A 12,582-nucleotide genomic window follows, 5' to 3' on the forward strand; every position below is an offset into this window, starting at 1 on the left:
CCAAGAATAATCCAAGCTTTTGATGTTTGCTACTTTCATAGGAGTGTGTGTGCCATTAATAGAATTGTGATACTCTGGAATAGAAAGCAGATTTATCAACCCAGTTAGCCTGGATGTCAGTGTAGTCCTGTTCACTCAAGCATTGTGTTTCATTCAGAACTACAGTCAGAAATGATATGAGCTGGGAAGACTGAATTTGAGGGATTGCAGTCAACATTTGAAACTTGCTTAAAGCTTGTGAGAGTTTTAGTCCCTACTTGCTGAAACAGGGCCAGGGTGGAAACCTGGTGCCTGTTTTACTGTTTTTATATGAGATAGGTTTAAAATAAAATGAATATCATTTAAACCTATATTGGGTTTATGTATACCATTCCTCATCTGTAGCTATAGAGGGTTTTGCAATGTATTTATTCTCTGACTCTTCATAGACACAGAATTCAAGGCTAAGTGCTTTTTTAAAAAAAGCGGTAATGAGGAGGTGGGGGAAATGGATGAATGGCAAAATTCCAAGAGCTTTAACAACTCCTCTCTCTCTAATACCAGGACAGCAGACTTCACTGTTGCTGACTTCCCCTGGATTAAGCTTTGCCTGAAATGTATTTTTGAACAAAGAAAGTATTCTCTGTTTTCTATGGGTCCTTTTTGAAATCTGACACCTTTCACAGTCCTAGGGGGGATAGCTTCTTCATCCATGTCTGTTGCATCCTCTAGCTGCCAATTCTAGCCACATCATCTTCTGGGGTGGGGGTGGGAGGGAGTAGTGTGGGGAGGGAGTGGGAGATAGTTTCACTTAGCATAGCCTGCGCAAGCTAGCAAGCAGTAGACAATATTGTATGACTTTTCCCCCTCTAAAATGGAACACAGCCATAGCTCACAGACATATACTACTTTGGTTCTGAATTTAGATTGATCTTTCAGTTGGAAGCACTGCCCGCAAGGAGAGAACCTCTCTAAAAATTGGAATAGTAAATTTTGCTGTTTACCATTGCTGTCAACTAGCTGTTTGTCATACTTTAAGCAATACAGTTAAATGGCACCACTATTGTGGTGGGTAATTGGAATGATACAGGTCCCTCCTTTACTACCTCTTCCACCAAACATTTAAGATTGTCTCTGCTGCTGTATTATGGCACTTTGCTTCAAGACCAAATACATCTAGACTGAATCAGTCTCAGTCACTTAGGGATTCCTCCCCTCCCTAGGACCTATTCTCTGGTGTGGACTCACATTTTCAGAGAAGGCTTTCCTAGCAAACTCTTCTGATGACTAGCCCAGTAAATCCAGAATAGAATTGCTGCAGCTGCATCCCTGAAGTGGCTGTTTTGCCTCAAAAGGCTGCAAGTTGCACCTCCTTTCTAGCTGGAAACTATTCTTAGCTCCTATTATGTTTCCCCTTAATTTCCCTATTCCCTTAGGGCTTAACTAAAATCAGTTTCTAAACCATTTAGTTAAACCAATGAACAAACCGTGTGTAGCCAAGCCCTTATTCCTGTTTAGGTGGTAGATACTCGCAGAGGCACTAACATAAGGTGAGGGGAGAATGGAATTCGGTAGGGCTAGTAACGCGGTGAGAGGAGTGCACTAACTTTTTGCTTCTAAAGATTTAGGTTCAAATGCATGTTTTTAGGAAAGGTGTGGAAAAGCAGCATGATCTCCTCAGGAAGCAGCACAGGTGATCTCTGCATAAGATGATAGGCTAGCTCAGCAGAATTATTGCAGGTCAGAAATTAGTAAATGTTGGAAGAGCTGTGTGAAGGATGCTTGTGGTATTGTTTATATATCATGTGTATCAAACTAACTTTTGAAACAGTAGAAGGAATATTTTTCAGGCAGAGAATGTGACTCTTGGGATGGACTGAGGTAAACAAGCAAAAAAAAAATACTGCTAGTGAGGGAGAGGTGAGTCCACCTAGATGGCACATGGGTTTGCAACTCTTGGTTCAACTTTCCCTTGGAACATGAAGTACTATTTACGATGCTGTAACTTGCCACTCAAAAGCCATAAAACCCTCAAACTGAGGAACTGCAAGAAAACAGATGAACATGGAGCAGAGAGAAGGAAACAACGGTACAAGAATGTCTTTAAATGTAGAGTGCCGGATCAAGTAATTGTAGAACTCTACTCGTTTAACAGTATGTACCTGAGAGACAGAACTTAACAACCTCTGACACCCAAGGGATGGATTAACTTTTTTTCCTCTCTTACATTTACGTTTTTGCCAATTCATATTAGGACACTAGAAAAGACCCACTGAGTCTGGAAATCCTCTTGATTTGGTCAAACAGGGTTGTTGTTACCTCCTCCCTCAGCCTTCTTAAATCTAGATTTCTGACAGCGATTTCTCAATGTGAAAATCCTACTATCAGTCTCATTAGTCAATAAGAGATTGATCCTGCTCCGATATAAAATGATTCAGCCTTATCTTTGCTTGCTAAAAGGATCGACTTTTTTCCCCTATTCAAACCAGCTTCGCTACTGAGCATCCACTCCCCTTGGTACCAGTACTCTATTCCTACCAGAGCATTTTTCACCTGTTCTTGGTCTTTTGTTCGTGGCCACTCTGCAGTGTATCTTGCCATTTTTTTTATAGCCCGTAAAGATCCACCACTTGCTATTGCTTTGCATTACTTTCTGCTGCCAAGTTACCACCTTGGTGCAAACTTTACTCCATACCTGGCTCCAATCCTACCTACCCACTGGGAGACCTGTAGTACAGGGGGGCACGCAGAGTACCATTTCCTGCTGCCCTTGAGATCAGGATCAAATGAGGAACCCTTTAAAGAAACCCCACAGTGGTGATGTGCGTGCAGCCTCTTCTTGGCTCTTTTCTTGTGCCTTTCCCCACTAACTTCAGCTGGACTTGATAGCCACCTCAGGGTGAAAAAGGAATCACTTTGTCCCTGACTTAAGGAAAATGTAAAGGAAAAATCAATCTATCTAAGAAGCAGCTCCCTCCGCTTCATCAGTATCAATAAACAAGACTGTTCTGTCAAACAGAGAAAAAAGAGACACTGGTTGATGAAAAAACATTTTCAATAGATGCTTGTTTTGTTGATGAATAATTGGATAACAGGGGTCAGCTGCTGCTGTGTGCAGTTGAGAATAAGCTCTCCTCAGAAACTTCCAGTTTTCTGAGTGAGTGAAAAATACCCACTGAAGAGAATGTCTTTGAAAGTGCAACATCTATATTCAGGTTAGATGTGCTGAGGCCAAATTTGATATGTCACTGGATTTATAAAGCTTTTCAAAATGACTTCCAGATCTGAGTTCACAGCTGGTTATCTTATCTGGGATTTTCAAACTGGCTTATCTGCCATTGACTGTAATGGAAGCAGAATTTTTGAATTATTTGAAAATTTCACCTTTTGCCTATATGAATGAATAAAGGCAAAGAACATGCTATTGAACATGACAGCTTTTCAACAGCAGGAAATGGGGTTTGGCAGTAGGTTTTGAGCTGTCTGCTTCTGAGTTTGACCTACGTAATGTTGCTTTTTGTCATCAGTACAATACGTGGCATTGGATGACTTCTGGCATAGTGCATTTTTACATTGTTGTATAATTATTTCACAATCTCAAGTTGGTAGGGGACTGGTAAAGCACAAGTACTGAGCCTAAATTAAGAGGCTTAATACTAATGACATGTCCCTGCATTCAAAGCTAGTAACATTGCAATTCCACTTTGGACACCTGAGCTGACCTCAGGTTCTTCCACTTTTGGTCATCCAGTCCAATAGTGGTGTACCTCAGCCTTGCTGGTTTAGGAGGCTTCTGAAATATAGCCAACATCTGAAACACTCATTTAATGCTCTATCTCAAGTAGTTTGGAGTAGCTGTCATTTTCTCACTAGAGACATAGTTTCTTGTATGACCTCTCCTATTGCATTATTTCCCTAACTTGATTTACAATAATGACTTTTTGTAATTTTTTTTTTAAACTGGAGCTGTTCAGAAGCATTTACTACTCCATAACCTCTGTTTAATTAACTTAATACAATCTCCCCTCTTATGTCTGTCCTCTAAATAAACAACTCTTTAAAAAAAAAACAAACACAATAGTTATTCAAGTTTCCTGCACACTTGAGCTCATGTTTTATACCAATCTCTCCTCTTGCTGTTTCTGATACTGTAATTTTTCCATTCCTTGCTTTTCTTATTGCTTATGCATATCAAGTACCTTTTTAAAAAAAAATACTCTCACTAGAAGCTACAGAGCTTTACCTACTGTAAATCTGCTGATAATCTATAGTATCTAAAGTATGTACTATATTGAGACATTCCTTCCAAAGAACAAACTTACTTTTTGTAGATTGGTTTCAAGGGCAGGTCTGGTAGCTGATAATTAATATTTGCACAGCCTGGTTGCCCTGGTAGAGACTATCTAGAAAAAACTTCTTACGTTTGTTTGTACTTAACGGAGTGGGTCTAGATGTGAAGGTGATTAGAAATCTGTAGTGAAGATTGTGGGGGTTCTTTCTCTTATGGTTTTTGGGCTCTTGGATGTTGCTCTGTGTGGTAGGTGTATTACGTGTTCTTTAAATTTCACTGTAGGTGGCTATAAAATACCTCTTTTATTTTCTTTTATAAATACAATATTTATTCTTCCCTATAAACTGGCAGGAGACATTTTCTGTATCAAAAGAAACAAAGGGCGGCATAGCAATAGAACCTTGTGTGCTTGGGGATAGTGTAATGTGCCAATGCATGTAAAGGAAGCCATTTCAAAAAAGAAAATTCTGCTTCTTACTGCAGAAAGGACATAATGTAAACTGGGTTTGCGTACCTCTTTGCTGCAAAGTAGCATGAACCATTCCAATAGTCTCCACAACATTTTCAGGTGTTCTCTGGGATTTGTTTCTTTCCAGTATGTGTGCTTCTGGAGAGATTCTATATAAACCAGCATTTGGTCTCACCAATCAAGATCTGTTTTACGACTTTAGACACAGACTTGCACCATCCCCTATAACAGCAAGCACTTCTTGTGCATGGTTAAGATCTTTGACCTGATTCTTCTCTCTTAGGCCTAGTCTATACACAGCTTTTGTACTAGGGTTGCCAATTTTGGTTGGACGTGTTCCTGGAGGTTTCATCACCTGACATGATCAATGACAGGACAATCCCGGAGGGTTGGCAACCCTATTTTGTACTGGTATAACTTTATTGGTTAGGGATGTGATTTTTCTTTTTACCAAAATGGTTATACTGGCACAACTCCAGTGTGGACTCAGTTATATCACTATAAAAGTGCTTTATACTGGTATAGCTTATTCCCCTTCCTGTATGGGGTAAGCTATACATAGGATGACCAGATAACAACTGTGAAAAAACAGGACAGGGGGTGGAGGGGTAATAGGTGCTTATATAAGAAAAAGTTCCCCAAAACGGGACTGTGCCTATAAAAACAGGACATCTGGTCACCCTAGCTATACCTATGCAAGCACTTTTATACCCGTATAAATGCATCCACATGTGGAAGTTGTATGGCTTTAGCTATGCTGGTGTTAGGCACAGAGGTACAGCTTTGGCTTTTGTGTGTGGACAACGCCTCACGCTGGCTTTTCACCAGTGTAACTCTCTACTTCAGTGGAGTTAACGTCTTATTTGCACCCCTGTAAGCGAGATCAGAATTCGGACCTTGGTCTCTCCTTCCTCTCCTCATGTCAATTTGTGCAGTCTAGAAAGCATGCTCTCCAATCCCTGTGAGATTCTCTGCTGTAACATAGTATAGCTCTCTGATATGTAGACTTTGTTACCTGGCACATAATTCTCAATATCTACATGCTGTTGTTCTATGAATATTAAGGAAGGAAAGGGTATTTGATTGTTTAAATTTCCTTATTAAGGAAGCCTTGCATTACAAAAAGCTACTATATGCAGTATATAATCTCCCCCATAAACCTACCTCCAACCAACTCTTCAAGTAATGTATTTTAGTGATTGCATATAAGCTGTGTGTGTCAAATTCACTTTGTCTCCTGCCAGTTACTGTAGCTGATGCTCTTAATTAAGGTTGCAAATATAGTCTGTGTGGCTTGCTGTACAAGAACTGTTCCTTCTATTGCTGATTATCGTGTATCACACTTGTACTGTAGTATGCACCTGATGACTACAATGGCCTTATTCAGCTGAACGATCAAGCAAGGAGTGTGTTACAAGCACCGAAAGAGTGGGTCTGTTTGTAACTGTTTGTAACTTCTAAAGAAGGTAAGATGGGACTGGCAGAAGCTGGGTCTCCAATGGTGAATGGGAAGGGAAATGAAGGGCTTGGTGATGTGGAGATTGTTTTTCCTTCCTAGCTTGTGTTTGGGAACCTTGCTCTAACCTTCCCTGCTCCTGTCCTATTTAAAAAAAAAAAATCAACTAATCTGGTGAAACTGAGGCTACTCCTGTGATCTGTGGCTGATGGGACAAAAGTGGTTTAAATGGTGGAGGTTATGTGACAACTTGGCTTTGTGCAAAGAAATTGCTGTTAAACTTTCACAGTGGTTTATTACCGTTTGCTGAGTGCTCTATATGAAGCTTTTAACCCAGGGCTTTTATTCTTGTTTGTTGTACATAGCAAGAAAACTTCTTCTAACCTTTACTTCAAAAAAATAGGAAGACAGTCCTTTTTAAAAAAAAAAACAAAAAAACCCTCCCCCCCGCACCTTTCTCCATCTTTCTTACACTGTAAAGTTGTCTAGAAATGAATGCTTCTCTGATATCTCCTGCTCACTTCGCACCAATGAGATCCCCATTCCTTAGAATTGGTCTGGAATGTTGCTCTGTCAATAAGGGTGTTTGTTTTCTTTATATGTGTGAGTAAACTTGCTAATGGTGAACTATCCCAGTCGTCCATTGCAGTCTGATCCCGGCTTCCCCAATACACGTTTACACTTTGGCCTGTGAGCTGGGACTTCTTGTGAATCATTCACATGTAGTAAAGGTAACGGACACTTGAAATGTGTAATGGATATTGATTGAACTACTAAATCCTTCAATGAACATATTAAAAAACAGAGCATATAGTTATAGACAAAATTGTGCTATTTGAGGGCACAAAGCAATATTAAGATAAGATACCTTTATTATGCTGTACGTTAAAAGTATTCTTCCGATTTAGCAGTATGAGTGGAACAACTTCAGAAACTAAAAGAAAACAAAGTAGGAGAGGGGAGGCAGTTTATCCCTGGAGTCTGGAAACTTTGGTTACTTCTTCAGGATGAAATTCACTCTTGCTCAGGGCCAACCCCAAGACGTGAACCTCTTAAACCCTTAGGTCCCTAAGCTTTGTACAGACCCTCTGCTGAATGCTAGAGCACTAAGTTTTGTATTGCTTCATTCCCATGTAAAAAGTTTGCTCCTCAATCTTAAATACTAAGCTAACTAACTTTTTTTTTTCTTTCTAAAGATGCTTAGATTTGTTTTTAAAAATAATTATTCTAATACTTTTTGGAAGAGGAAACCAAAGCAATCATTTGAGAGATCAAGTGGCCCTATTTTAAATTATGCATTTAAATGTTCCGCTAATGTTCAAGTTTTTCCAGCGCAGTAACAAGTGACAAAACTTTATGCATCTGCCTTGATATTAATTGTAATGACAATAATGAATTTTGGCATTTGTGTGGTTGTAATGCATAATTCTAATATGACCTAGAAAGTATTAATGACTTCCATAATATGAAGTCTCGCCCCTTTAAAAATCCTACTGATTAGTCCTGCTGGGCGCCCCCCCTCCACCCCCATATGTATAATGTCATTTGGAAATAGATGACTTACAAAGAGTTGAGTGAACAGGTCATTAGCTTAGAGTGGCTTTTCTGTAAGCCATTTGTATCAAGGCATTCATGTCCGTGTGATTTCACTATAAGGGCTGTGGCACTGAAAATATCACACCTGTTGGGGAGTAAGTCATCTGAAGGCACTGTGGTGTAGTGTTTGAAAGAGCGGGGACAGGAGAATCTCTGGTTCATTCTGAGCAGATACATAGACACTCACTCTCTGTGATCCTGGGCAAGTTATTCACCCCCTCTTGTGTTTCACTCATATCCTCTGGAAAATGGGGTTAGGAACTGGGCCTCGCTACAGCCTGATGGGAGCTGAGTTCTCTCAGGCTAACAGACTACAAAATGAGTGGTGGTGTAACTTTATGCAGCCTCGGGTACTGAGGTATGAACATCTCTGGTGCAAACCACCAGAGAGAATAAATATTTGCCATGATGTGTGAGTACATCTCTACCCCGATATAACGCTGTCTTCGGGAGCCAAAAAATCTTACCGTGTTATAGGTGAAACCGCGTTATATTGAACTTGCTTTGATCCACTGGAGCGCGCAGCCCAGCCCCCCCGGAGCGCTGCTTTACCGCGTTCTATCCGAATTCATGTTCTATCGGGTCGCGTTATATCGGGGTTGAGGTGTATATCATTTCCCTCCTCTGAATGAATCTTCAGCCGTAATTCCCAAAATTAATACATTTACTTAAGGCATCTAGATTAAAACCACAGGTTAGTGTATTAAAGTGAACACAGATGAGCTCGGAAAAGAGCTAATCAAACATAGGCAATTCTGCCTCTTGCAGCACCTTCAGCCTGTTCTGTTAGCCTTCCATACAGGTTTTTAAATGAGTTTCCTGCTACTTGATATTGCTTGTTTCAAAAAAAAGAGGGGGTGGGGGGTGGGGAGCACATGCCCGATTATCATAACTACATTATTTTTCTTATGGGCATCCTATCTCATACATTGATTTAAAAACCAAAGCTGCTAAGGAAATGCTTTTTGCTGTCTCCTGTGCTCAGTGGTATAACCATGCTTCCCATATGCTCTCATTGAGAATAAAACTCACTCATGACTGACTGACCCCGATATACTGTAGCCGTGACTTAATCTGCCAGAGGTTAGCAATCACAGATGTAGGTGCAGAACCCAATATAAAACAGATCCAATATAATTTTGTCAGTGGTTCTACCCAAATGAAGAGCTTCTTCCTCTTTAAGTGCATTAGTAATCTGAAATCTATAAAGCTGATTTCTAAACCTAACTTGGGCTTCTTACAGAAATTTTTGTTTAAGGTTCCTGAAGATTTTTTGGCATGCTGCTTTCCTAATTCACCTTGTTTCTGGAGGGAGAAATGTATCAGCATATGGATCTAATAGTGTCTGTGCTAACTGCCCTGTTAAGTACCTCTAGTTCCTAACATGATTTGTTGCTTATAACTTAAGACTGCTTTTATTGCCTACTAAGCAGTTGGGTGAGTGAAGTTCTGGTATGTGCTGGCTTTACTTCTACATGTCAGAATATAAAGTTGGTCAGAAACTAGTATGGGAGGTAACCAACAAGTGAGCGTTTTGCCATTTTTTACTGTAATAAGCATATATGATAGCTTCATTTTTTGGCGGGGGCAGGGGGGCTGTGAATGTTTTTCCTCTTTAAATCTGAAGGATGTAGACTCCACAAAGCAAGTATTAAACTTGAGCTCTCTATTTATTTATTTATTTACTTACTTACTTACTTACTTAAAAAAACGGTGTGGTGTTCTAACTTACCAAGTGTTTGTGTTCTTTCTGGCAATGAGTTGACCCCAGCTTAAGTTTCCAGCAAATGAATCTCTTGTATTCAGAGTTTTTGCTGCTTCAACTTTTGATTTCTTAACTTGGTTCAGATTTATTAAATCAAATATACAATTGAGATTTCCAAATTTACCCTTGCAAGGGCTTCCAGGATGTCTGGTTTGGGGGCACAGACAAGCCGGGGCACATCTGCTGAGTGGATTTTATACTTGATATTTTGAGGTTAAATCCTTGAACATACCAGGGCCCGTGTTTCACCCCAAGTAAATTAACTACACTGACAAAATGGTCTCATTTCCCACTACTCTTTCCGCCCCCTTCCCTGCATATTAACAAAGATTCCTTTGATTCAATTGAAGTACTACAACTTTTACTTCTCTGCCTTTGGGGGATAATTTAGTTCTGTTAATTCTCATGCATCTTCTCCTCTCATGCTGCTCTACCCACACTTCCCTTTCTGGTGTCACTGTCTGCCTTTTTTTCCTTTTGGGTTAGTATTCATGCTGCTTTAATAGTCCTCTTTCTGTTTTTCTTGGCCAATAAGCCAGGTAGCAAAAGCATACTTCACTGCAGGCTGAGGTTTCCTTCCTTGCTTGGCCTATCATTTACTAAATTTTATACCTCTTCTGTCTTGGGCTAGTCTACGCTTCAAGCTTAGGTCAACATAGCTACAGCGCTCAGAGGTGTGACAAATTCATACCCCTGAGTGCTGTAGCTATGCCAGCTTAGTCCGTGGTGTAGATGCAACTTAGTCGATGGAAGAATGCTTCTGACAACCTAGCTACCATCACTTGAGGAGGTGGAGTTCCTACAGCGATGGAAAAACCCCTTCTGTCACTGTTGTCTGCCTCTATACCATGTGGTACAGCGCAGTAGCTATGCCACTGTAGTGCCCATAATGTAGACACATGGCCTTGCTCACCTTAAACCTCAGTAATCGGCAGCACTTCTGTACTGGACTCTCCTCGTGGAGCTACTTCTGAATCTTTCTGACCCATGCACCAGCAGAATTCAAGTTCCTTCTGCTGTGAACTAAAAAACAGCTCTCAGTTCAGTCTTCAGTCCTTTATTCTCTGCCAGACTTGGCTGTTTGTAGCCACGATGATCTGAAGCTTGGCAGATGAAGTGTTTTTATGTATAAAACTCTGAACTGCCTTTCTGTTGGTCTAAAGCAATTAGAGAAACCAGCAAGAGTACATAGTGTTAGGGACAAAGCCTACATCTGTGGTCTTAGGTTTTAAGTTTTTCTTCCCCCTCCCTTGTGTTCTTATCCCTGCAGCTCCACACAGATTCCATTCTTGTGCTTTACAACTTTAGTGGCCAGCCCAGTGGAGAAGCGTTGGTGACTTTTCCAAGCCTGGACCTGGCTAAGAAAGCAGTGGCTGAGAAAAATGGACGGCTCCTGGGAAGTCGCTATATAGAACTCTATCTGGTCTAACCAAAAGACTCTTGGGGGGAGGGAGAAGGGAAGGGAAGTAATACTAAACACTGTGCCTTTTAATAAAACAAAAAGTCTTCCCTTGCTATCCACACAGCAGTAAATGTGCCTTCTCAGCCTGACGTGGTAGGGTGCAGGAGTGATACTTGTTCCTGTATTTAATTTGAAAAATCTCCTGCCCTACACCAAAAAGAGAAATAAAAACTATACGACTAATTTCCTTAAGAAAGAGAAGGACGATTGATTTCAGGGTACTTGTTGAAATACTGCCACCCAGATAACCCGTGAGGCAATCCAAGAGCACTTCAGCTATCACAGCCACGGAGGAAGAGGGGGAGACTTAATTTTTGTTCTGTAGTGTTTGAAGTAGAAAGTGAAACTTGGTTTGTTCAGATTCTTTTGTTTTAGGTTTTAAGAATTTATCCTCAGCAAAATGTCTCCAGAAAGGGCTGCTGAAACTTGCAGCTTTCCCAAATTGTAGCATAAATCCTATTGGATTTTTAGTTGTTGCTTTCCTTGACTGGAAAATATCCAGGATGCCGCATCCAAACGGAATAGGAGAAACTTATTATTATTATTGTGTTTTGTAATCCAAAAGCCATATCAGTCTTTCCTATCAACATACGTGCTGCCAATGTGTGAAGCAAAAAGAACCCCAAACTTTTAATTTCTACAGGACAAAAATGGCACATAAACATTGAGTACTAGTAAGTTATATTTTTTATTTAAGCATAATAGCTTTCAGATACTGTATTAAAGATTTTGCTCTAGTTTATGTGCATGCAGTTTGTTTACATCTTTAAACTACTTTATTTGTATATTATGAAGCAACAAAATTGTTGAAATCTAAGCCTTCTAGTGCATGCATTTTTCCTTTCTTCATGTGTATATACATAAGCTAGAAAAACTAGTTTGTCATGTAGCATGTGTTTAAAAAGACATCTGCTGTAGAAGCACTAAATGATTTTGTTTTTACTGTGCCTTAATTCAAGCCTATTCGAAGTGCAATACCAGCAGAGCAAAATGTCATGAGTCCTGTTGTGACAGGCTCATGGATGTCTGTGTACACTGATCTTTTTTTTTGTTGGTGTACAATTTGAGTTGTACTGAAAAGAATGAATGATGTATGCTTCTTTATATTACAACAAATAAAAGAGATGCTTACAATGTGTGTTGGCGTATTAAGTGCCTGTGTTCCTTCATCCAAACACATCAAGGTGATGTAGTCCCCCACTAAAGTGTTGGTGGTGTGACTGTGGCTTAAGATATCTTGCTGATGGAGAATACTGAAATATGTCATGTATATAAAAGGTAAGCTTGTTTGTTTATTTATTCTACAATAGGTAATCCTAGTTCACAATGGGGACAGCTAAACCAAGCCGTAGAACATGGCTAGTACTCGTCCAAGTACAGCAGTTAGCTCAGAAGTAATACAAAACAGTCTTCTGTTTTAAAAAAAAAAAAAAAAAAAAAAAAAAAACACAAAAAAACAAAACAATGTGCAGAGCTGTTGGCAAGTAGCAGCTGTAATTCAGCCTTCGTGTGTTCAGATGGTATTTCGAAAGAGAACCCAAAGCAAAAGGGTGGCTTGACAGTA

The 12,582-nt window shown here is 39.9% G+C and overlaps 1 protein-coding gene across 9 annotated transcripts in view; it reads left to right on the forward strand.

The window, feature by feature from the left end:
* Positions 1-12,156, forward strand: part of ESRP2 (epithelial splicing regulatory protein 2) — a 62,161-nt gene extending 50,005 nt beyond the window's left edge. For 6 of the 9 annotated variants that reach the window (XM_043526548.1, XM_043526547.1, XM_043526546.1 and 3 more), the window contains one exon: positions 10,827-12,156. In XM_043526548.1, the coding sequence (XP_043382483.1) occupies positions 10,827-10,985 (159 nt within the window). In that variant the 3' untranslated portion in view covers positions 10,986-12,156. Of the gene's footprint in view, positions 1-6,093; positions 7,279-10,826 lie in introns of those variants that run through there. The other 3 variants (XM_043526549.1, XM_007053981.4, XR_006285302.1) reach the window with 2 other exon arrangements.
* Positions 12,157-12,582: the final 426 nt, after the last annotated feature.

This window comes from Chelonia mydas, chromosome 12, assembly GCF_015237465.2.
Source record: "Chelonia mydas isolate rCheMyd1 chromosome 12, rCheMyd1.pri.v2, whole genome shotgun sequence".
NCBI classification, from domain to species: Eukaryota; Metazoa; Chordata; order Testudines; family Cheloniidae; genus Chelonia; species Chelonia mydas.